The 25,413-nt window shown below is 41.5% G+C and overlaps 1 protein-coding gene across 3 annotated transcripts in view; it reads left to right on the forward strand.

Moving 5' to 3' along the window:
- SMARCC1 (SWI/SNF related, matrix associated, actin dependent regulator of chromatin subfamily c member 1) overlaps window positions 1–25,413 on the forward strand; it is a 171,960-nt gene that overhangs the window by 117,441 nt on the left and 29,106 nt on the right. For 2 of the 3 annotated variants that reach the window (XM_045080557.1, XM_045080565.1), the window contains exons 22-25: window positions 7,825–7,880; window positions 10,265–10,379; window positions 11,457–11,611; window positions 24,646–24,780. In XM_045080557.1, coding sequence (XP_044936492.1) covers window positions 7,825–7,880; window positions 10,265–10,379; window positions 11,457–11,611; window positions 24,646–24,780 — 461 coding nt within the window. The remainder of the gene's footprint in view (window positions 1–7,824; window positions 7,881–10,264; window positions 10,380–11,456; window positions 11,612–24,645; window positions 24,781–25,413) is intronic. The other variant, XM_045080560.1, reaches the window with a different exon arrangement.

Below are 25,413 nucleotides of genomic sequence, written 5' to 3' on the forward strand. Positions count from 1 at the left end.
GCTTGCTGCATCAGGCCCTCAAGGAGAGTTTCTAGAGTGAGTGTAGTAAAGACGGGGCCTCATATAACTGAACATTGCATCGCCTTCCCCTTACTCTGTCGGTTAGATAAACGTCATAGGGGCGCATGGGTGGCTCAGTGGGTTAAGGTCTCTGCCTTTGGCTCGAGTCGTCATCTCGGTCCTGGGATCGGGCCCCGTGTTGGGCTCTGTTCGGCGAGGAACCTGCCTCCCCCTCTCTCTCGGCCTGCTTGTGATCTCAGTCTGTCATATAAATTAATTAATTTTTAAAAAAGGAAGAAACACGTCACAGGTGCTGCTAACACTCAGGGGGAGGGTACTGTACAAGGACATGAAAAACCATGAGTTAGGGATCCATGGGACCACTCTAGAATCTCACCACCTTGGTAGTCATTCTCCCAGGTTCTGGTCATACCCCCTGTTTGCAGGTGTGTCCCTCAATTCCCAGCATTAACGTTAAGACCTTAAGAGTTACAGACCTCCACAGTATCTGTATTCATAAGCAGGATTGTCACAGTATGAACTTTACTATCATAAGGTTCAGCAAACATTTTCTGTAAAGAGCCATGATAAAAATTTCAGGCTCCTGCAAACCAGACAGTCTGTGTCATAATTACTCAGACCTGCCTTTGTAGTGCAAAAGCAGCTGTAGACCATATTTAAACAAACAAGTGTGGCTGCATTCTAATGAAACTATATTTACAGAAATAGGCAGCAGGGCTGTAGTTTGCTGACCCCCAGTCAATCAGATCGGTCAGCTATCTCTGACCCATTAGTAACATTTTAAGAGAATGGGACAAGGGCCAGTGATTCATGACTGACCCTTTAAAGGAAAATTAAAAGTCGCATGGGGAGGGAAAGTCACGGAGGGCCTGTCAGATTGGGAAGGACCTTTGGAAGTTCAGGGCAGAATGAGAGCCCTCTGTTGGTGTCACTGAGGCAGTGCCACCAGCCACGGCAAGAGCTCTTGTTAGTAGAGAGGTAGGACTAGGGTGCAGTCCTAATAACTAATATCATAGTTAATGCTAATAACATTAGTTAATAACTAATAACATAGTTAATGCTAGTAACATTAATATCGTTGAACACTTACAGAGCAAGTTTGCATGAAATAATTTGTTTAATCATTAGCACTATTAGCACTGCTCTTAGGAAGGAGTGCTGTCATTGTTCTCCTCTTGTAGGTAAACAGACCCAAGTGCCGGTCAGCTAAGTAGTTTGCCCACGATCACTTCGGGCAGCCACTTCAGGGGCAGAATTTGAACCTAGACAGTCTGGATCCAGTACTCACCCACTTCTTCTAGAGTAGGGGCGAGGAAATTTTGGTTCTTAGGCCACATCCGGATTGTCACCTGCGTTTAGTTAGCCTGTAATATCTGAGAGTCGTTTTTACATTTTTAAATGGTTGGAAAAAATAAGAGTACTCTTCTGTGATGTACAAATTATAGGACGTTGACGTCTCAGTGTCTGTAAAGTTGTATTGAAACACATCCACACTCCAGTCCCAGGCTGCTCTCAGGGCCGGTGCTGTGCTGCTGGGGAGAGCTGGCGGCAGCTAAGCCTCATGCACCCTGCAGAGATGTGGAGAGGAGAGCTATTCTCTGGCATAAGCTCTGACTGTGAACCGTGATGCTGGTATTTTCCCCTGGCTGGCCCGGCAGTATCTCCTAGCTCAGTTAGTTATGTGTCAAAGGATTTTGTGCTTTCTCCGCCTTTGTGTTTGGCATTGGCCCACTGGTTTGTGTTATGTGCCTTCTTGCTTAAATTTGGAACTTTTTAAAAATTCATTCTAGTATCATCTTCATTTATCCCTGCAGACATGGGTCAGACCACACATTTGTAGGGAAGGATTCTCAGCCGTCTAGTTTATAGACGTCAACAAGACGACATGGCATATGGGAAGGGGTACAACCTCTTAAGCGTTTACGCTTCCAACCAGAATTCAGACCAAAGAAAAGCTGTTGTTTTGTGTTCCTTTTTCCAAGAAGATGTCTAAAAGCAGCTTGAAAAAGTGTTTTGTAGGATAGAAACCACTTTCCATACTCCTCCACATGGCATCTTGAGGAACACACAACTCCTAATTAACTCTTAATAGACATCTCATTAAAGGTCTGAGCACTGGCCACAGGTTTCTTCCCTTTAACTGTACCATCATTGTATGGACAGGTGTTAATATTATGTGACTGTTCATCATGGGCTCATAGCTAATAAAAAGATTTAATATCAAATGTGACTGATGATCAGCTTTTAAATGACAACCCACAACCTCTTTAGGATGTGGAACTATAGGTTACAGGTCGTCCTGTAAAAGCTGATTATCTTTAAAAAAAAAAAAAAACTGCACTCCTCCTACATAATACTCACTCTGTAATTAAGCTGACTCAGCAAAGGTGACCTAAGGCCCATTCAATTAACAGTAACTTGTGAAGTTAGATTTGTTGTTTTTTCTTTTTAAACTCCATCTGTTTGGTTTTTGTTCAGATTTCATTTTTATATCTTAATGGGTCATAATACATGCTGTGTATTTCATCTGAATAAGAATTAGAGCATTAACGGAGCACCTGGGTGGCTCAGTGGGTTAAAGCCTCTGCCTTTGGCTCGGGTCCTGATCTCAGGGTCCTAGGATCAAGCCCCACATCAGGCGCTCTGCTCAGCAGGGAGCCTGCTTCCCTCCTCTCTCTCTGCCTGCCTCTCTGCCTACCTGTGATCTCTGTCTGTCAAATAAATAAATAAATAATCTTTAAAAAAAAAAGGATTAGAGTATTACCAACATCTCTGTCTCTCCCTTGTCTTTTCGCTTCCCAACTGCCAGCACTGAGAATCCTAAATTTTTTTAAATTTTTTTTCTTCTTTTTCTTTTTCTGAGAATCCTAAATTTTGAAATACCATTCGACTGCTTTTTGAGTGACTCTTATCACAAAGGAAGATGTACTGAATATGTTAGATGTAATTTTGTTTGTTTTTAAACTTTATAAAACATGGTTTATTTGTACTTCTGAGACTGTTTTCCTTACTCTTGGGTTTTTGGTGCATATCTGTGTAGTTACAATGTATAGGTCGGCACAGTTCATTTATGTCCACTGCTGTGAAATAGGCTGTGGTGTCCTTCCATTACTGGATGGCCGTTTTGGGTTGTTTCTGTTTGTTGCATCTCAAACGTGGATGTCCAGTCTTGTTTGTACCTCACGAGACACCTCTGTGCCGGGTTTTACTGAGATGAGACGCTTCTCCAAGGGTGCTTGGTGGACCGGTTGTCACACTGGGACAAGGAGTTGGCATCATTTAGCGGCCCTCTGTTTAAACTGGTTGTTACTTTTTCATAAGCTGGATTTTTTGGTGGAAGAAATTTAGAGCATTGAATATTTTGAATGTTGAACCTTGATCATTCTTGTGTAACTTCTTTCTTTGTTGTGGAGTAATCCTGTGAGTTGTAGGGTTTTAGGAAATTCTGATTTTTTTCCCCAGAGTGAGTGAGTGTATGTGTCAGTTGACACTTGGACCATAACACTCAATCATACACTTCCTAGTGTTAGGCTCTGGGGATATAGCGGGTATAAAGTAACATACCATTATGGTTTTATTTTATTTTTTTTATTTTTAAAAGATTTTATTTATTTATTTGAGAGACCGCATAACCAGGGGGAGTGGTAGAGGGCAAGGGAGAAGCCAGCTCTCCATAGAGCAGGGAGTCCAATATAAGGCTGGATCCCAGGACTCCTGGGATCATGACCTGAGCCAAAGAGACACTTAAAGACTGGGTCACCCCAGGCCCCAGTCCGTTGTCATTTTAAATTACACTCCTCTGTAACTCATTTGAGTATCTTCTGTTTCCTGGTCATACACACATCATTCTATAACATAACTACTTTGTCTTTTGCTCACTTTTTAATTAATAGTTTTTATGATTTGCTATTTATAAATCTGATACACTGCTCTAGTTGCTGTGCTACCTGTGTTTTCTCCCTTTTGGGGAGCAACTTTTAATGAAAAGGAGTCCTTGATTTTATTAATAGAGTGAAGTTGGGGCTCCTGGGTGGCTCGGTTGGATTTCGGCTCAGGTCATGATCTCAGGGTTGTGGGATCGAGAGCACCCCCTCATCAGGCTCTGTTCTGAGCGTGGAGTCGGCTTGAGATTCTTTCCCTCTTCCTGCTCCTCCCACCACTCACGTTCTCTCTTTTTTAAACAAACAAATAAAATCTATTTTTTTAAAGGTTTTATTTATTTATTTGACAGACAGAGATCACAAGTAGGCAGAGAGGCAGGCAGAGAGAGAGGAGGAAGCAGGCTCACCGCTGAGCAGAGAGCCCGATGCGGGGCTCGATCCCAGGACCCTGGGATCATGACCCGAGCCAAAGGCAGAGGCTTTAACCCACTGAGCCACTCAGGCGCCCCATAAAATCTATTTTTAAAAATAATAAAATAATAGAGTGAAGTTAATTAGTCCTTTATGATTAGCACTTTTTGTGTTATGTTGAAAATAGAGTTCAGGTTTTGCTGTTTTCATGTGTCTTTATCTAGAATTGGTTTTTACCATGTGGGAAGTGGTTGCTTCTGTATGTTAATTCTATAGCTAACCACCTTGCCCTCAGATGATTTCAAGTGACTTTTTTGGCAAATTCTTTCAGGTATACAGTTCTATTCTCTACAATCAAAACTGCTTGCTTCATTTTCTTAGTTGACTACTTTGGGCTACAGTCACTCTGGCAGCATGGAGGGTGCACCTGAGTGACTCAGTGGGTTAAAGCCTCTGCCTTTGGCTCAGGTCATGTTCCTGGGGTGTTGGGATAGAGCCTTGCATTGGGCTCTCTGCTCGGCTGGGAGCCTGCTTCCTCCTGCCTCTCTGCCTACTTGTGATCTCTGTCAAATAAATAAACAAAATATTTAAAGATCTCCATCCCAAGATCCTGAGACCATGACCTGAGCCGAAGGCAGAGGCTTCAACCCATTGAGCCACCCAGGCACCCCTGGCATAAGGTTTTTGGGAGTTCTTTGTCACTTCCAATTTGACCTTTCCCTATTAATAGTTATGACCCTTTTTCCAGTCCTTACACAATTAATTTGTGCTTTCTTTGTCTTTTCTTGATCTATCACATCAGTTTATCGACTTTATTATTTCAAAGAACCAAGTTTGGGGTATATCAAGTCTTTCTGTTTTATGTTTTAACTCTATCGTATTTTTGTTTTTTATTGCTGTGATTTTTATCCTTGTTGTGTTTTTCTCTGTATCTTCTATATTCTGTTGTTCTTTTTCTGCTTCTCAAGAATAAAGAGTTTGTAAACATCAAGCTTTTTTTGTTTTTCTGATACAAGTTTAAGAAGCCTCTATATTTACTTCTTCATGCTATTTTTACTGACTCCCAAAATTACATTTCTAAGCCCAGAGAAATTTATCTGAATATTTTAAACTTAATTTCATTGCATTATGGTTAGAAACCTTGGGATGTGTGTCACTGACTTTTTGAAATCTGTTAAAGTTTACTCTTTACTTAATTTGTGACCAGTATTTTTAAATGTAACATGTGAGGTTGAAATTAAAAACGTGTGTATTCTCTGGTGAGCATAAAACCAGCTTGCTGCATTTACATCCACTGTTGATCTTAATTGAGTAAAGTATATTCAAATCCCCACTGTGAGGCATATTTTCATTTCTGTCCTGCCGTTCTGTCAGCTTTTGCATTATGTAGTTTTGACACTTTTATTAGGTTCCTAAAAGTATGAAAAGTTAAATTTTTCTGGTGAATTAAGCCTTTTCTTCATCACATCGTCACCCTTCATTTCGAACAGTGCTCTGTTCTTGATGCCTGTATTAAGTAACAGTACTGTGAAAACAGCACCATTCCTTGGATTGGCTTTTGCCTGGCTTACCTTTCCTTATGCTTTTGTATTTCCCATTTTCATGGTCTCCGTATGGATCATTTCTTTAGAGGTATTTTATAGCTTTGTACTTTTCTTTTTACCTGGTTTAATCTGTTTCCCTTTGTTTTATTTCTAGAAAATTTTTTGATCTTTTGGGTTTCTAAAACAATCTCTGCACATCTATCTCTAATATGCTTTTGTTGGTTGGAGATCTTTATTATTCTCTCTTTTAATGATCTGTTGCATTGACAGCTGTGCTAGATTCGGGATCTGGCAGATCTCATCTTGGTAGTAATCCTTGAGTGCTGAAACTGTCGATTAATGTTTCTGCTCAGTTTTTGTGGCTTCCTATTTTGGTGTTTAGCTCTGCTCTTTGTGAGCTCATTACTTGGATGGCTACAACTGGGATTGGAAAAACTGCAGAGGATTCTGTTTCTCTTAGTAGCCAGGGATTGCCCCTGGCTTGAGATCTCATTTGGCCACCTCCTCTGGCCAGCTCTGTAGAATCCCGGGCTTCTTCTCCTGCCCTGGATCTGGCTGGTCCAGGACTCAGCTTCCTGATGCTGAGCTCCTCTAAGCAAATAGGTCTGGGTGTGACCCTGGCTCCACTCCTTCCACACTCTGGCCCCACTCCTGGCACTGTAGTCTTCTGGCATTTTTTGGAAGGTGGTAATCTACCTTATGCAAGATTCGTGATATCCCGGACTGTCATGTCCCCGAATTCTGCAAGCAAGGTTTGCTTCCATCTGCAAGAATTAGAGCAAGAGGGATTTTCCTATTCAATAACTTTAACACGATTAGTTTTAAATATGTTTGTTTAGATATGTTTTAAGTATTCTCATTGAGGATAAATGCTGTTAGTCTTGCCATTTACAAGAGGATAATATTCAAATGAAAGCTGTAGGATATTTGAATGTTTTTATTTAAAACCACAGCAAACCCTCATTATGTGTGAAATATTTGTTTCTGTATAAAATTCTAAAAGCAAAAATATTTATCTAATTGTATTTTGTTTTTAAAATCTTCATTAACTTCCTAGCTACAGCATATAGTTAAGACTCCCTTAGTACCACATTCAGGGGTCTTCCTCCTGAGGCCCTTACCTGCATATGTCCCTCCTTCTCATCTCTCCTCTCTCATCGCCCCCTTCCTAGTCATCACCAAGGACTCCCATTTTCCCCATGCCCTTGAATCTTTCTGTCTCTTCCTTTAAAATGTCTTTCTCTATCTTATACTACCCACCCCCAACCCCAGCCATGTCTGCATGGCTGTAATTGTTTATTCTTCCCCAACTGAAACAGTCGTGCCCTCTGTGCTTCTCACAGCATCTCCTACACACATGTCCACGATGGACTTCTTGCTTTGTGTCTTCCCCAGCCAGAATGTGAGGTCCTGGAGGTTCAGCATTATTTCTCCAACATGAAATACTCAAAATACATACTCCTTAAGCATTGGTTAAATAGTAATAAGTTACTTGGGACTCTTTTTTGCTTTTTCGTACTTAAAATTTTTTTGAGGCTATTATTTTTATGCATGCAGAACAATAAAACCCCTCAGTACACAGCTCCATGCATTTTCACAAATTAAACGCATTCACGTAAGCAGCCCCAAGATCAAGAAGCAGATCATTACCAGCACCTCAGCCTGTTCCCCACCCCACCCCACCCCACGCCAAAACTCACTGCTTGTCTGCCCACCCCTTCCCTGGTTAATCACTGTCCTCATCTCTAACACATTGATTACTTTCTTCTGTTTTTGAACTTTGAAATTAATATAATCATAAAGTCTGTGTTTTATGCTAGGTTTATGCTAGACTTCTCATGTTAACCTTACGGTTGTGAGACTTGTCCATATTATGGTGCATACTTGTATTTCAAACATCACAGCTGTATGATCGCTTTTACCTTTGTTACATATTGTGTTACTTGTTCTTATTCTTCTCCTTGTAGAAGGGGCTGAAGAGGACAAAATGGAAACAGATACTGATGGTCAGCAGCCTGAAAAGGTGAAGTCTATGTGTTTGAATTCTCCTACCACAGAAAAGACACAGAGAGAGCATGCCTTTCATAGCATAACGGTTGAGTTTATTTTGATCTTTGATCCCTTTCAGGGAACTACAAATGATTCTGTCAGCCATTGGACTTTGCTGGTTTAAGGTATAAGTCTCACAAAGCATAGCAGAGGACATTTTTCACTTACACATTCAGGGAAGACTTATCCACTTCCCAACCTTTCCTTTTATGTCCCTTTCAGGCACAGTTGGGAAAATGAATACAAAATTGTGGTTTTTATGAATATTGAATTATAGGGTTTGGTCCTGTACTTGTGCCAGAAGAGAATTACAGAATATTAAGGGATTTTTGTAGGAGAGTTAACTGCCAGCAGGAAAATAATTAGTAAAGTCTTAGTGAGAAGGTGGTATTTGAGGTAGGTTTTAAAGAGCAGGTAGCACTGTAAAGACTGAAACTGAAGTAGAGGTGAGGGACTCAAAGATCCCATTGGCCGTGGGGGAGGGATGCGGACGCCAGGGTACAGAAGGCGTCAACAGAGTGCCCCGTGTTCATGACCCACTCTCCAACTCAAAGAGGCTCTAAATGCCCAGTGAGTGTGGCAGAACAGGACCTCACAGCATCCTCGAGATCAGGGACACATGATTTAAAAATGGGCAAAGGACCTGAATAGACACTTTTTCCAAAGAAGACATTCAGATGGCCAGCAGACACATAAAAAGATGCTCGGTATCACTCATCATCAGGAAATGCAAATCGAAACTACAGTGAGAAACTGCTTGCACCAATCAGAAAAGCTAATAACAAAAAGACAGCAAGTGTTGGCAACAGTGTGGGGAGAACGAACCCTTGTGCACTGTTGATGGGAATGCAGTTTGGTTCAGGCACTCTGGAAACTGTGGAACTTCCTCAGAAAGTTAAAGGTAGAACTACCATATGATCCAGCAATTCCGCTACTGGGTATTTATCCCAAGAAAACGAAAACACTAATTCAAAAACAGGTGCACCCCCTGTGTTCACTGCAGTATTATTTATAATGCTGAGACATGGAGGCAACACGAATGTCCACTGATAAATGAATGGATAATGGAGAAGCGGTGTGTATCTCTCACACGACAGGAATAGTATTACCCGGTCATAAAAATCCAGTCTTGCCATTCACAACAACATGAATGGACCTAGAGGGTATTATACCAAGTGAAATAAGTCAGACAGAGAAAGACAGCTTCTTTTAATATTTAACTTAATGTGGAATCTAAAAAAACAAAACAGAAACAGCCCCATAAATACAGAGAACAGACTGGCGATTGCCAGGGGAGAAGGGTGTTAGAGAGATGGGCAAAGTAGGTGAAGGAGGATTAAGGTGCAAATTTCCCATTAAAAAATAAGTCAGGGGATTGAAAAGCACAGCATAGTGAATATGGCCAATACTATAATAATGTATGGTGACAGTAACTAGATTTATCATAACATTGTGTAATATATTGAATTGTCACATCATTAGTGTTGTACACCTGAACCTAATAAAACCTTGTATGCCAGCTATACTTCAGTATACTTCAGGAGTACACGATAAATATGCATTCACTATTTGACTGAACATATACAAGCTAGGATTTAAGGTCTCGATTGCATGTGTTGTTTTAAAATTGTACGTAGATAAGGATCGGATAATAGTAAAATTACAGTTCTTATACTGTTCTAAATATTATGCTTTGTGCTTTTACATTAATGCTTTTATGAATTCATCTGGTTTCTAAACAATCCCATCACGTCAGTGATAATCTCTTCATTTTATAGACAGTGTTTACATGATTTGTCCAAAGTCACAGGGATTTCAAAATCTGTAAATGAAACCTCATTCTGAATGGAGGAATTGAAGTTCTCAGTCCCCAGAGCATAGTCACTGATGCCCTATTGTAGCTCTTCCCAAAAACCATTAGCAAATGACTATATTAAAGGGCTTTGTCAGCTTTTTTATTTTGGCAGCATTCCATCTTGCTTCTGTGTTAATCAGTTTAAATGCTCTTGGTCCTTTTGGACAGGTATTTGATAATTCATTTGTTTATTTATGAAGCCTTTCTCTGTTTAACCAGAAAGCAATATACATGAATTTCCATGACATCCTTTGGACATTGTGACCCTGGCTTTATAATAGAGGGCACAGAGAGGGCGAGCTGTATTGATTTGTGAGCACTCAGGTATTGAGGAAGTAAAAGGTATTTCTTCAAATTTATTAATTTCTTTTCCAGCTCCTCTAAGACCCTTCTGAACCCAGTTCATTTCCTGCAAAAATAGTAGAGGCTTTTGTTACTCTAAGGTAATGTCACTTTAGAAGGACTGTTTTCCTCACTCTTCTCTTCTTTTGTACCCCTTATAGGCAGAAAACAAAGGAGAAAATGAAACAGATGAAGGTGACAAAGCACAAGATGGAGAAAATGAAAAAAACAGTGAGAAGGAGCAGGACAGTGAAGTTAGTGAGGATACCAAATCAGGTAATTCAAGGAAACTCTTTAGACTGTATTTATTTTATTTTTTTTTTTTTAAAGATTTTATTTATTTGAGAGAGAGAGAGCTAAAGGAGAGGTAGAAGAAGAAGGAGAGAATCTCAAGCAGACTCCGCGCTGTGTGTGGAGCCCGATGGGGGACTTGATCTCATGACGCCAAGATCATGACCTGAGCCAAAATCAAGAGTTGGATGCTTAACTAACTGAGCCACCCTGGTACCCCCTTTTTAGACTTCATTATGTGAAATTAAAAAGCACTGGAGAAGTGTAGGCAGTTTAATTACAAAGTAATATTTCCTACTCATGCTGTTTCTTTTGTTTTCTTAAGATTTTATTTATTTGTTTGACAGATCACAAGTAGGCGGAGAAGCAGGCAGAGAGTGAGAGAGGAGGAAGTGGGCTCTCCCCGCAGAGCAGACAGCCAATGCGGGTCTTGATCCCAGGACCCTGGGATCATAACCTGAGCCGAAGTCAGAGGCTTTAACCCACTGAGCCACTCAGGCGCCCCTTGTGTTTGTTTCTTAATGTAACAGTAAATATGCATTAGCGTTTGAGTTTTATTTTGCTCCGAAGGCACCAGTGCTAATGCTAGTGGCTGCCTTGTGTCAGTAGCGTGTAGACAGGCAAGTTGTTCGGTGTGGCTGAAGCACCATGCAGACCTGCCATTTTGGTCTCTGAGTCAGTGGCTGGTGGATCCATCGTGCCCATCTCAGAAAGCTTGCGGAAGTGCTTTGTTCTCCGCTTCTGATTTCCTGCAGACACCAGGGTCTCCCAGAGCAGCGCAGGGACTGATCTTGTTGGTCTTTGGGCTTAGTTCCCTTTATATCTCCAGGAACTACATAGAATGCTTAGAGAAATGAAGGGGAGGCAAATGTAGTATTTAGAAAATCCGTCTCGGATAGAGGCACATTTACATACATGGAATGATTCTGCATTCAAAAAGAAGGCGCCGACCCTGCGATCTCTTTGTAACCATAGTCCTAGTTTGTCATGTGCCGGAGGTGAGAAGTATGGCGGCTTACTGAGTCTGGGCACCTGGCAATAAAGCTTTCTGATTTCTTTCAGAAGAAAAGGAAACTGAAGAGAACAAGGAACTCACTGATACTTGTAAAGAAAGAGAAAGTGATCTCGGGAAGAAGAAAGTAGAACATGAAATTTCCGAAGGAAATGTGGCCACGGCCGCAGCAGCTGCTCTCGCCTCAGCTGCAACCAAAGCCAAGGTTTGCCACTCACAGCCCTTGCCAGGCTCCCTTCGGCCGTGAATGGTCGCCTTGTTTTTAGTTACTGGGAACGTTAGTACAAAGAGCCTTGCACCCAACAGGAAATGACTGCTTGACCGGCATTTCTAGGTTAAGAATTTACAGGCAGGAGGCGGGGGTGGGGGACGGGGTGCGAGTCACAGATCTGGTCTTGAAAGGTGTTGGGGGGCTGCCTTCCAGGCATTCCTTGTGCTGCTCTGTGCACACTCAGCTCTCAGCTTGTGGACCCTGCAGGGATGGGGAGCAGAACTTAGCATCCCTCGTGCTGGCCTGGCCTGCAGAGCTTGTCTTGGACTGTTGTTCCAATTTCTGCTCGATTGAAATATTTGTGATTTTTAAGACAAAAATCTGGTTCCTTGTATAAATACTTCACCCTGCTCTTAACAGACTGAAAGGAGAGAGGGAGGACCTAAAATAACTCCTTTTCTTCTTGAATTTGCCAGCTTTTCTGGGGGTGGTTTTCTCTATTTATAACCTAGTATTGGCTCCGCGGCATATTTAAGAAGAAAGGAGAATGTTATTTTCCTCACTTTGTGTTAATTTAGCATTTTAAAGCCTTCCAGGCATGAGTAAGTGAAGTTTTCATAAAACCTTTTCACCTCCTCTCCATCTTAGCCTCTGAAGTAGTCACCTGCCATTGTAGGTTCCCACGTTTTGAGCAGTATTGACTGGAACATACCTAATCGTTTTATCTTGAGCTGTTCTTAATCCATGGGTAAAGAGAGTCTTTCATGGTCTTTACTACCCACAGACTGTTCAGCTGCTGCAGACTTTTCCTCCAAGTGCTTAATCCGTGATGTGTGATTTATAACAGACCCGCAGATGACCCAGTTCAGACCACGAGACCTCCGTGTTGAGTGCCCACCGTCAGGCATAGGTGCTGCCCAAGAGGAGGAGGGGTGTTGCCAGTCCATCCAGATGGCTTCCCCAGCTGCGGGTTCCTGTTACAGTAGCTGGAGGACCTGCATGTTCAGCCCTTCCAGTCTTTTCCCAAGGTGCCTCCTGATTTTTGGGGTGATTTGGTTGCAGTATTAGGTGTTCTCTCTCCTCTACCTTCCCCTACCTCTGGGGACTGCTGAGGTGCACTCTTGGTGGTTTCTTGTCCATTTGGTTTTAATCCTTCGTCAGAAGCAGCTTTTGTAGCCTCCCTTTCTTCTACCAGATTGAACTCTTTGGCACCTCCTTGTCTCTGAGCTGAGTTCTAGTTGTTCCAACTGTCACCAGGGACCTTAAGGACATCCTTGGGCCTGTCTCACAAATGAGCTGGAGGCCAGGAGGGCTTCTGTCCTTTGTGACCTTTACCAGGAGACAGCACACCATCACCCCAATCTTTTGACTCACAGCCTGGGTCCTCTCTGTCTCCTCTCGTTCTTTCACTTTCCACGGCTGCTAAACCCCCAACTCTTCCTGGTGCGTTTGGGTCCCTGGTGATGCCCAGTCCCTTCACTGCTCCCTTAGGCTGCTCGCATCATCTGTTGCCTCTGTCTTTCAGCCCATTCTCTGTTTGCAGCCAGAGGAATCTTTTTTGTTTTTAAAATTGTCTGTTGAAGTATAGCTTAGATTTGAATAAGTCTGTTGAATATACATCTACAGCTACTGAGTTTTTCACAGACTGAGCCCACCTATGGGCTCACAGACAACACCCACATCAAGCAGCATAACATTCGTAGCCTTCCAGAAGCTTCCTCATATTCCCTTCTAGTTACTGCTCCCCCATCCCAAGAGTGGTTATTAGCCTGTCTCCTAATGCCATGGATTACTTTCTGCTTTGTTGACTTTATATAAACAGAATCATACGATGTGCAGAAAAATCTTTAAAAACACAAACAAGAACATGATACTTTCTTAAATAAGCTCTCTAATCGTCTCAGGCTAAAATTTCAAAGTCTTTAGTGTGGAATTCATGAGTTTTTCGTGCTCAGGACCCTTCTCGGTTCTCAAGCGTAATTTCTTGGCTGCCTGACCTAGACTGTCTCTTCCAAGTTCTTCTGGACAGAACCCGCTGTGACATCTCCAGCTGGGCTCTTTGGGACCCACTTCCCTCTCACAGAGATGTTTCCCTTGCCCTCCTGTTGTGTCTTCATCCTCTGCCACCATGTCTCTTCACTGTCGGTTGCCAGAGAAGTTACTAATAAATGGCAGGCTCCATAAAACATTTTACAGAGGCCTCATGATGTTTTGTAGCGGATGGAAACACGGCTTCGTAGCTGTTAAGACGTGCAGCTTTGGGCACAAAAGTGTGTGTATTGTGCATTCCTCACTACCTTGCCAGTATTTCTTTGGATTGATTTACTGTAGAGAAACTGCTTTTATGGATCCATTGCCCTGGTGCTTCAATGTTCTGTACAAGGTTTAGGAGAGTCCAGAGAACATTTTCTTTCCGGGTCATTGAATTTTCGCTCACTCACTCTTATTTCTGGTAACTGGGAACTTAGCTCTTTATTCTCATGACAGCTGCGTCTTCCACAGATCCGTGAGTGATGCACATGCGTGTGATGCATGACTTGGCACGCGTGAACTGGTGAGTGCCACTTACAGCTGGGTCCCATGCATTTCACAGCACACATAATCATCTTTGTGCTACATGCGAATTACGGGTAAGGAATTCACTGAAATGACTGTAATTAGTACAGCTTATCTAGCCAATCCAAGTTTTCTCTTATTCTCTTTTTGTTCTTCTGTATCTATAAACAGCTTTGTTATTAAGAGTTTTCCTTGATACATTTTAATTGTTTGTCACACTGACATGGAGTGGTAATTATAGGTTCTGCCTCTAGCTCCACAACACGCGGGGAGGGTGGGCCTGCTTTCTGGCTTTTCCCCATCCTTGCCATATGCGGGACTCTTCAGCAGCATATCCATTTCTTCGTTGCACCTACTGACAAGCTGTGAATTGACCCACCTGAGGAGCGGTGTGTGGGTGTGAGAAGGAACGCCATTGGCCGGGTGCTTTACCTCCCTTCCATCTGGGTGCTTAGGTTTAGCTGAAAGGAAGAGCCCGGAACTATTGCTGGAATAAACCAGAAACCCCCCAAACTGGAATATGTTCTCTTTTTTCAGCAGCAAGAGGATTCAGTTCTTCCCAGATAGCAGAGATCACATTTTCTTAAGACCACAGACGTTTCCTTCAGACTGATTCTGTCACTATCCCATGCCCATGTGCCTTGAAATGCCCAAAGTAGATTGGTCTTCATGGTTACCGGGTGTTAGTTCTGGAGTAACAGGAGATTCTCTCGCCCCTCAGTGATACACCTCTTGCTCCCTTTTGCTTGAAATTTCATCTGGAGATGGGTAATTTTTCCTTGTACATTATAGTCCTAAGGCTTTACCACATTAAGTATTGACTGAAATCGATTGACATCAAACGCGTTGATTATTGAAACCGTATCTTCTTACTTAATACTGTGAAGAGAAGACAGAAGGGAAAATTGGCCTATTTGCTCATTTTGCCTACAGTTAGCCCTATTCACTTTCATCCGTACATAACTAAACAGAGTCTGCTCTTGGTCTGCTAGCTGAAATCTGTGCTTTGCTATGTAAAATTCATCTCTCTTACAACCAGGCTACCTCTTTGTTATCATTAATCTTTTTGTGGTTGTTTCTCTGCATACCCTGCGCCTGTGGCACACTCGCAGAGTTCATCATTCTTAAGTTCAGTAAAGCCGGTATGTTAAGAGTCAGGGGCTCCTGGTTAAAAAGTAAACTTTCCATTGTCTAATGTTCATGATAACAGGCTAAGGCTAGGAGTCTGAGATCTTCTCTAAAGAAGTCCCGGTACAGATGAAGCTCCTTAGGAATGGTCTTTCACCATTTTGTGAAAATGGTCAACTTTTTCCCAAATGTTTGTACCACAAATGTACAGCACCTTAGATGTTGGTCTTCCCAGTTGGAAAAATTTGAGGACGGACATAACAGTGGTAAGACTCGTGGAGAAAAACTGCTCACATTCAGGTAGGGTGAAAATAGGAGGCACCAAGAGTGTACCTGTGGTTCATAGCAACTTTCAGATCTAGTCAGGTGCACATTTCCAGGGTCTTTGTTCACCAGAGTCCTGTCCTGGGCTCTGGGCTTTGGATTCTGCCTTCTGAGTCATTTTCCTTTTCCATTAAAAAAGCAGTCCAGTTTTGCTGCCAAGGGACTTTCTTGACCTACAGTAAGAGTCCCAGAAGGAAAGCATAGATTGGGGATGGGGAGGGCGGAAATCATGGCTGATTGAAAACTGCAAATTTTAATGAAAACATTAGTTAATGGTAATAATAGGGACGCCTGGGTCAGTTAAGCGGCTACCTTCAGCTCTGGTCATGATCCCAGTGTACTGGGATCGAGTCCCACATCGGGCTCCTTGCTTGGCAGGGAGCCTGCTTCTCCCTCTGCCTGCCATTCTACGTGCCTGTGCGCACACGCACGCTCTCCCACTCTCTCTGACAAATAAAAATAAAATCCTTTTTAAAAAATTGTATAGTTAATATAGATTATAGGAGACATGTTCTTAAAGATACTTGGAGGTGGGGTGCCTGGGTGGCTCAGTGGGTTAAAGCCTCTCTGCCTTCAGCTCAGGTCATGATCCCAGGGTTCTGGGATAGAGCCCCTCATCCAGCTCTTTGCTCAGCTGGGAGCCTGCTTCCTCATCTCTCTTTGTCTGCCTGCCTTTTTGCCCACTTGAGATCTCTGTCTGCCAAATAAATAAATAAAATCTTTAAAAAAAAAAAAAAGAAAGAAAGAAAGATACTTGGAGGTCCTCCCATCTAGTAGAGAGCGTCAGTGAAGCAGGCATACCCTTATGATTCTTCAAAATCCTACCATGCTCTTGGTTCGGAAGCTCTTACAGCCATACCTTGAGCTGTTTACTCTAGGGTCATGATCAGCTGGTTGTACTCTGGATTTTATCTTTGTTCTGAAGCCATTTTCTAGTTTCAAATCCTTGATGGAGCAAGTAGAGATGAGAAACCATTCTTTTTTCAAATCCTGTTCTGTTTGCTCTCAGTTGTCTTTTAGATTTCTGATTCCAATAATGATGGTCTGGAAACTGAGTAGGTCCTTCTTTGGTTCCTTTCTTTTCTGGCCACTTGTAGTAAGATACCTAAAGGATGTTTTACATTTTGCCTGGAAATCACTCTAGCCAGATCCACAAGTTCATTAATGATCCTTTCTACTGTCCACATCACTAGAAGTGAGGACGTTTCCCAACTTGGTGCTATTACATAATCAAGAATGACTTCTCTCCAACCTCCAGTAACCTTTCCCTCTCCGTCTTAAAGCTCTCGCCAGTGGTTTTCTTAAGGTCCTTTCAGCCTTTGCCCACTGCATAATTCAAAGCCACACTGAAGGTGTTTTTGATAAAACAGCACCCCATTTCCAGATACCGGCTTTCTCTTCCCAGAGCAAGACTTACTAGTTAGAAAAAAGAAACCAAACAGCCATGTTACTGTATCTCATGGTATCCACAGGGTTATTAGTTGAATTGTAGTGGTCCTCACCCTCATGGGTAGGTTCATTTGGAGGGTCTGAGACAGTCCTAATCTTTGACAAGGGTGGCTCGACCCTATTCCCTCTTCATACAGTCTCATAGTCTCTCCCTGTGGTCTCTGGAGCAGGTTGATCACACTTACGTGGCAGCTGAGGACCTCCATAAGGAGCGTTCTAAGGGACAGGACATAAAGTTCCCAAGCAGGGAGATACAAAATGGCACCACTGTTTTCTCTTGGGCAAGACAATTAGAGAGCAGCCTGCCTTGATTCCAGAAGAGAGATTATAGGCCTGCTTCTCCATGGAAAGAAGGCCAGTGACTTTGTGGCCATCTTTAATCTATAATAAATCCCTCCTGAGAATTCCGTGGGAAAGTATCCACTAAAATACCAGTTCTAAATAGACATTTGTAGATAACTATAAAAGGCCGTAGGGTTTCGAATTTAAATTTTTAATTCTGGCTCCGCCATTCACTTGTCTCTTAACCTGAGGCAACTAAAATTTTCTGAACCTGTATCATTTTTGTGTGAATCAGAAGTCCTTTCTGATCTGCCTTGACAAGATTATTATTACAAGAATATTTAAAAATATTTAAAAAGCATTCTGTAAGCTGAGAAGTGTCGTATTTTGATTATTCATTAAACCAGTATCTGAGTGTCCGTTGCTGGACTCTACCACAGCAGTGGGTTTATTTTGTACCAAAGAGAGATGGACAGTGCCTGCCTCTTGGGAACTCACAGTCCACTAATCTTGAAACTCGTGTTTTGGTTGAGCCATTAGGATATACAGTTCGTTGTGAAGGAAAAAAAAAAATAAAGAACATGTATAAAATGCTGAAACATAGACCTTAAGGAGACAGTATCAAGTGAGGTCTAATGAGGGATTGTATACAGTTCCATATAATGTATATTGGAATGAAATTCTTACACATGCACTACATAATGTTCTTCTACTTTTGTGTATTTGATTTTTACACAAGTTCTGTTATAGATGGATTACTGCTTTGATATTTAATCCCTGACAACAAAGATGTCTCCTCTGTAATGTCATGGGTAATTCTTGAGTTTCTTGAGGAAACTTCCATCTCACAGATGTGGAAACAAAACCACAGAAGTTAATGAGAAGCCCAAAGTTAGGTGACTAGTTGTAGAACCAAGACCAAAATTCAGATCTGCAGACTGGAAGTCTGCCTGGTTCAACCAATGCAGAGACATAATCTGGTAAAATTGTCCATTTTAATGACAATGTTTTCAAACATTTTATAATGAAAAACCCAACAGCCAGCTCAAAACAATAAGTACCCTTTTTTGTTTCTGTTTTTTGTTTTCTTAGTATGCCTGTGATTTAAGTTTCTAATTTTGAAGAACCAAAAAATAAAGGACAGAAGAAAGAAGGAGACATCTAATACAGTTAACTCCTCATCTTCCTGGGTCACCTTTCTTATTGGCCAATTTTATTTCTAGGCGCTCTTCAGAATGTAGTTCAGTTCCCAGTTGACTGTGACCCTTGGCGAGATCATTGACTTTTCCAATCTTCAGTTTCTTTCTATATATAAAAATTCCTTTTCCAGCAGGTTATTATTAGAAGTAAAAGCAGCAGCATGAAAATACAGCGTGATGTCTTAGAATGTCTAAGTGTTTAATAAGCCCCAGTTCTCCCCCCTACTCCAGTAATGCATTTCAAGAGTTAACTCTTTTGCGTTCTCAGTTTTGTTTTGTTTTGTTTTTTTTAAGGCAGACACAAGTCGTATTTGGATCCATTAGCAACTTTTGTCCAGTGCTTCATTGTCTAATCACTTCAAGGCCCTGTGAAGGCTTTGTAATTTCCTTATAAGCCTTTGTGACTTCTACTGGATTGACTCATTACTCGTATGTCACCAAATCTGTAAAGTAGCATAATTTCTTAGAGTCTTGGTAGCAGGACATGTGCTGTTCCATGAAGGATACTATGTTCTTGCCTTCTCCCAGGTGCAAAAGCTTGTACCAGTAAAAATAAGGATAGTCACAGAAGTTAAATCAAAAAGGAGGCTCTTCCCCTGGATCTAGAAATGCGGGAGATCGGGAAATGGCCTGTTACCACATCCGTTAGGATGCAGTCACAAAGTTCAGAAGGTGAGGCAGTGCAAAGGACCAGGCCATTTCTTTCCGAGAAACCTACTGTTTCATTTCTCATGTTACAAGTGAGGATTGCATGATGGAACAGGGAAAAGGTGCAGAGATTTGGTTTTAATAATTGTATAAAGAAAATCAGAACTGACATATAAATGAACATTATTAAGACCCGAAATATGAAAAAGCCAAATTTGATGTGGAACATTAATTCTTTCTTTCTTTTTTCCACTCAAAATCCAAATGTCATCAAGCTCGTCAGCAAACAGTCTTACTTACTCTGATATGGGGTAATTTTGACACCTATTAAAATTTTTTCTTTAGCTAGAGGTCAGACTGAATAATTCTATAAGTCTTTAGTAGTAAACAAGTTGCCATAAGATAGAGATTGAGGTTTTTTGTGTTTTCTTTCCCTAAGTCTTTCACTCAGATTTGTTTCTTCAGTTTGAAGGCCACAGGTTTTGCATCTCCACTCCACAAAGCGCCCATGTTCAGTTGTAGAGATTTCTGGTGGTTTTTCTAACCTTGAGCACAGCTGAATTTTAAGCTTTTTGGGGGGGGGTCTCAGAAAATTGTTTTATTGCTAACCCTCCATTAATACTTATACAAGGGAAGAAAAAGAAAATTCATACCAGAGATCCTTCAGAAGTCCATTCATGTACGATACCCAGTTTCCCCCCCATTATTATTGTTTGCCGTCTTGTACAGAATGTCCCTGCAACATTGGCTAAGTACCTTTTAGAATCACAATCAAAAATAAAAGTGAACCTCGGTGATCTTTGGCTCATGTAGATTGTGTCCTCAGTAGCAGCTCTTGGCTTTGATTTGTCCCAATGGAAGGCTGTTTCCAGAAAGAGCGTGCGTTAATCACTTTTAGGGGCTAAGCATCTTTCTCTGCATATCACCTGGCATTCTTAATGGCTGATTGAGTCTGGTGGCTAGAATTAGAGTTCTTTCTAAGGTAAGGTTAAATTTAAGTAGCTCTCTTTTGATTTCCTATATGGCCAATCATTAGTATCATTTAGATGCAAGAGCATTTCATTTCTCCTTTTTATAAATTTGAATATATTCTTTTAAAAAATTTTTTTATTTTTTCATTCCTGAAAAACTATAAACTTCCATATGGTTATGATATATGATATGATTATGATATGATATATATGATATGAAATGGATATGATTGTGATGATTATATGATATGTATGATATGATATGATCATATAACCATATGATAATTGACTTTCTCTGCTTGACTTTCTTCACTCAGCATAATCTCCTTCAGTCCCATCTATGTTGATAAAAAAGTTGGGTTTTCATCCTTTCTGATGGAGGCATAATACTCCATAGTATATATGGACCATATCTTCTTTATCCATTCATCTGTTGAAGGACATCTTGGTTCTTTCCACAGTTTGGCGATTATGGATATTGCTGCTATGAACGTTGGGATATATGTGGCCCTTCTTTTCACTACATCTGTACCTTTGGGGTAAATACCCAGTAGCACAATTGCAGGGCCATAGGGTAGCTCTATTTTTAATTTTTTTTTTTTAATTTATTTATTTGACAGAGATCACAAGTAGATGGAGAGGCAGGCAGAGAGAGAGAGAGGGAAGCAGGCTCCCCGCTGAGCAGAGAGCCCGATGTGGGACTCGATCCCAGGAGCCAAGATCATGACCCGAGCCGAAGGCAGCGGCTCAACCCACTGAGCCACCCAGGCGCCCTATTTTTAATTTTTTTGAGGAAGTTCCACACTGTTTTCAAAGTGGCTGCACCAACTTGCATTCCCACTAACAGTGTAAGAAGGTTCCCCTTTCTTCACATCCTCGCCAACACTTGCTGTTTCCTGTCCTGTTGATTTTGGCCATTCTAACTGGTGTAAGGCGGTATCTCAGTCTGGAAGTTATCGTGTATTTTAATCATAATTTCAATCAGGTGTATATTGGCTCTTGTATAAATTCTAAATATATCGAAATTCTCTTCTTATCCATATTTTCCTACATTTTCTTACACATAGTGAGTGATCTTAACATATTTTAATGTTCTTGCCTGCTAAGTCCAATGTCTGTGCCATCTGTGAATCTGCTGTTTTGATTGAATGCCAGATATGTATAAAAATTTAGATTCTCTGAATAAAAAGAAAAAAGTATTTTATATATACATAACGATGCCCCACCCAGGTGGTGATCTCGTCTGTCTCTACGATTCAGTCTTCCTCTGTGGTGTTCACAGACCTGAGAACGGGCCGGGTTGAGGTGAAGCTAGATGGCAGTTTGGTCCTCTTCCTCCAGGACCACCCCGATCCTTAGCTGTGACTTTGCAGAACTTACGGTGGGGTTGTGAAGGAGTCTTTATCACTTCAGAAGGGGAGTTCGCAGGAATTTCGGTCTTTCCTTGAACCTGACTTCTTAGCGTCCCAACCCCTGCATCTTCAGAATTCCCCAAGTGCCGGAGATGGTGACAGGCTTGTATTTGAAGTCCCCCATGCTTCCGCCAGTATCCCTTCATCCACAGGCACAAGTTAAAAGAGTTCTTTGTTATAAACTGGACACAAATCTTTCATCACACGTAGGATTTGCAAATATTTTCTCACAGTCTGTGAACTGTCTTTTCACTTTCCTGAAGGGGTCTTTTGAAGCAGAGATGTTTTTAATTTTGATGAAGTCCAACCCCTCAGTCTTCCCTTTGGCACTTAGGCTTGTGGTGTCACATCTAAGAAATCTTTTACTTTACCCCCAAGATCATTTAGATTTACTCCTGTTTTTTCTTCTCAGATGTGTTGTCTGTGAGTGTCCTGTGGGAGGGGCAGAGGGATAGAATGAACTTTAAGCAGGTTCCATGCTTAGCATAGAGCCCCAGTACAGGGCTCGATCCCACAACCCTGAGATCATGACCTAAGGCGAAATCAGGAGTCAGATGCTTAACCAGCTGAGCCACCGAGGTATTCCTTTTCTCAGAATTTTTTAATGTTAGCTCTTAACCTTTAGGTCTTGGACCTACTGAGTTCATTTTTTGTACATGATCTGAGATAGGGTCCAAATTCATTGTTTTGCCTTTGAATATCCAGTTGTCATGGCACCAGCCATTAACCCACCCACCACCCCCTCTTAAACTTTGCTATAGAACTATTAGAATAGATAGAGAAATAGAATAGTATAATGACTCTCTGTGTATCCACCACCAGCTTTGGTTATCACCAACTTGCCAGTCTTGTTTCATTCGTTTCTATTCGCTTTTGGACCCACTATGGACTTAGGCTTCTTTCTTAGGTTAAGTCTGTGACTTCTGGATCTCACTCATGTCTTTGCCTTTTTCTGGTTTTACACTAAACTAACTGGACCATATCCTTCAAAAGCAGGTGTAGGAATTAAACTTTTTTTTAAGATTTTATTTATTTGAGAGAGAGAGAGAGAGCACTACCAGGGAGGAGGGGCAAGGGCAGAGGGAGAAGTACATTCTTTGCTGAGCTGACTCAGGGCTCTATCCCAGGACCCTTAGATCGTGACCTGAGCCAAAGGGAGGCGCTTAACCAGCTAAGCCACCCAGGAGCCCCAGAAATAAACTTTTTGAGCCCTTGATTTCAGATACGTCTATCCTGTGCCCACACTTCATTCATTTAAGTTGCTGTACTTGAAATTCTAAATTGAAATGCATTTTTCCCTCGGAATTTGGAGAGTATTTTACCATTATTTTCTAAAAACCTAGTTTTGTTTTTGAGAAAAGCCTGATGGAGTCTGAATTTTTGTTTGTAACCTACTGTTTTATTTGTTTGCCTTTCTGGAAACTTGTAGGATTTCACTCTGTTTTATGGTCTTAAATTTCCAGAGTGGTTCCTTGCCGTGTATTTTTTTCAACTTTTATTTTCTTGTTATTTGGTGGTCCTTTCTCTTTGAAAACTCTTGATCCTCAGTTTTGAGAGGAAATATTTTGGCATGTTGATGTAATAATACATGGGGATATCCCCAACTTCCTGGATAATTCTCAAAAAAATAAGAGCCATTTTCTGCCATAGCCATCAGAGTTCTACAGGTTCAATTCTCTTAGAAATAGATCTGGGAACTGATAACCTGAGTCTTCTCCGAAGGAGGGGCTACTGGTGTTAAGGTGATAACACATGAAGGGAGACCTACTTCTCGTGTGACGCCTATTTATAAATTTCTGATATTTTGTTGTGCTACATTTCTTACTCAGAAATACAAATGGCAGAACACTGCACATTAATAGCAGGCTTAGGATCATGTAATCTTTACTTAATCTTGTTATTGATGTGTAGCTCAGAGTGTTGTTAGGAAGGCAAACATTTCATGAACAGCTGTAGATTCGTTCATAAAACCTCTTTGTTGTCACCTTTTGCTTAGACTTCTGCCTCTTCCTGTAGATGGATCTCTATGATAGAAAACTGCATTTCTCTTTCTAACTGTAAAAGGGTAAATAAGACTCTCATTTAAGTGTTGTCTATTAAGTTAGCTCCCCAAAGCCTGTGTTAAATGCCTTCTGCATGTCAACTGATTCTAGATTCTCTATGGAACAGGGATCTATAAGACAGATGCTCCATGCTACTTCTCACTCGGGTAGAGAAAGATGAGCACATAGATTCAGCAGATATGATGAAAGGGAATACAGAACAGTGTTGGGAGTTTGTTGGTGCTTCTCTTGGATGGTATCCAGGGTGGGATTGACCCCAGGCCAGATATAGATAGTCACTGTCACAGATACGGGCCCCTCATCTTCTTTGTATAGTATGGTGCCTTCTTCTGTGTCCTGCTGAGTAGGCAAGAAGTGTGAGTAGGTCTCATCATCCAGAGTAGCCCATTCATCCAGATTAACTATTCATTCTATACCGTATTTGTTTCTCTGGGTCCAGATCCTGCCCTCAGACTTGTTGGGGAATATTGTTCACCCTCTCCTTTCCACACCGAGTGCCACTCACTGGAGAGAAAGCAGAGACTTTACATCTGAGTGTTGGGTGTGGGGGGGGAGCCACTGCTTAGCTGTCCCTGGACAGTTGCTAAGGAGGGAAAGATAGTGAGAGGAGGCATGGAATAGAGGAGTGATGGTGCAAGGTAAGTGGGTGGCAGATGGGGACGTGTACCCCAGGCTACTTGTGTCCTTCTCTTTGGCCATCAGGGTCCTGGTTAAACTGTCCCTTCCTAATGGGCTCTTTTTGAGAGGAGTAGTCTACCGTGGGAGGGTGTTGGGTTTTTTTAACCTTTTAAAAGAGTTATTTATACCTGTAAGGACCAGAAATTCAGCAAGCTATTTTAAATTGAAGTAAATGTTTGGTAGAGACATACAAAGGAGGGATCTAGGAAACCGTTCTTCATTCTATAATCCGTACTCTGAATAGCAACTTCAGCGTTTTGTTGCTCTATTTTAAACAAATGTTTACCTAAGTAATTGGAATTATCTTTTTACACTTAGCACCTGGCTGCCGTGGAGGAGAGAAAGATCAAGTCTCTGGTGGCCCTGCTGGTTGAGACACAGATGAAGAAGTTGGAGATCAAACTTCGACATTTTGAGGAGCTGGAAACTATCATGGACAGAGAGAAGGAGGCTGTAAGTAAAGGGACAGTTGTGGTGGCTTTCTGACCAGGAAGTGCTGACACCTTCCGTAAACCGCAAGTTAGATGAGTGGTAGCCTACTCTGTTGGTGCTTTCTCCTTGTTTGCTTTGCCCTTTCAAAGGGGTTCTCGGTCATTGGTGAACAGAAGGAACTCTGTTCTCATTCTAAAACTAATGATTTAAATTCCAGGTTTACGCCTCTCAGCTTTCCAGATGCATGCATGATGGTATAAAATTCTTCAATACAGAAGTTAGATCTAAGACTTCTTTTCTGTATTACTTGTTACCAGTAAAGTAGAATTCATATAGATCCATTGTCTGATTCAAGGATTTTCTTGATTTCCTGTCTTCTTCAATACAAATATCAGAAAGTAAGGGCGCCTGGGTGGCTCAGTGGGTTAAAGCCTCTGCCTTTAGCCTCAGGTCATGATCTTAGGGTCCTGGGATCAAGCCTCACATTGGGCTTTCTGCTCAGCAGGGAGCCTGCGTCTCCCTCTCTCTCTCTGCCTACCTCTGTCTACTTGTGATCTCTGTCAAATAAATAAATCTTTAAAAAACAAAACAAAACCAAAAACCCACAAATAACAGAAAGTAGGAGTTAATCTCCCCTTGAATTAGAAGCCTTGT

This window comes from Mustela putorius, unplaced genomic scaffold (genome assembly GCF_011764305.1).
Source record: "Mustela putorius furo isolate JIRA1106 unplaced genomic scaffold, ASM1176430v1.1 tig00000095_pilon_pilon_pilon, whole genome shotgun sequence".
Taxonomy (NCBI): domain Eukaryota; kingdom Metazoa; phylum Chordata; class Mammalia; order Carnivora; family Mustelidae; genus Mustela; species Mustela putorius.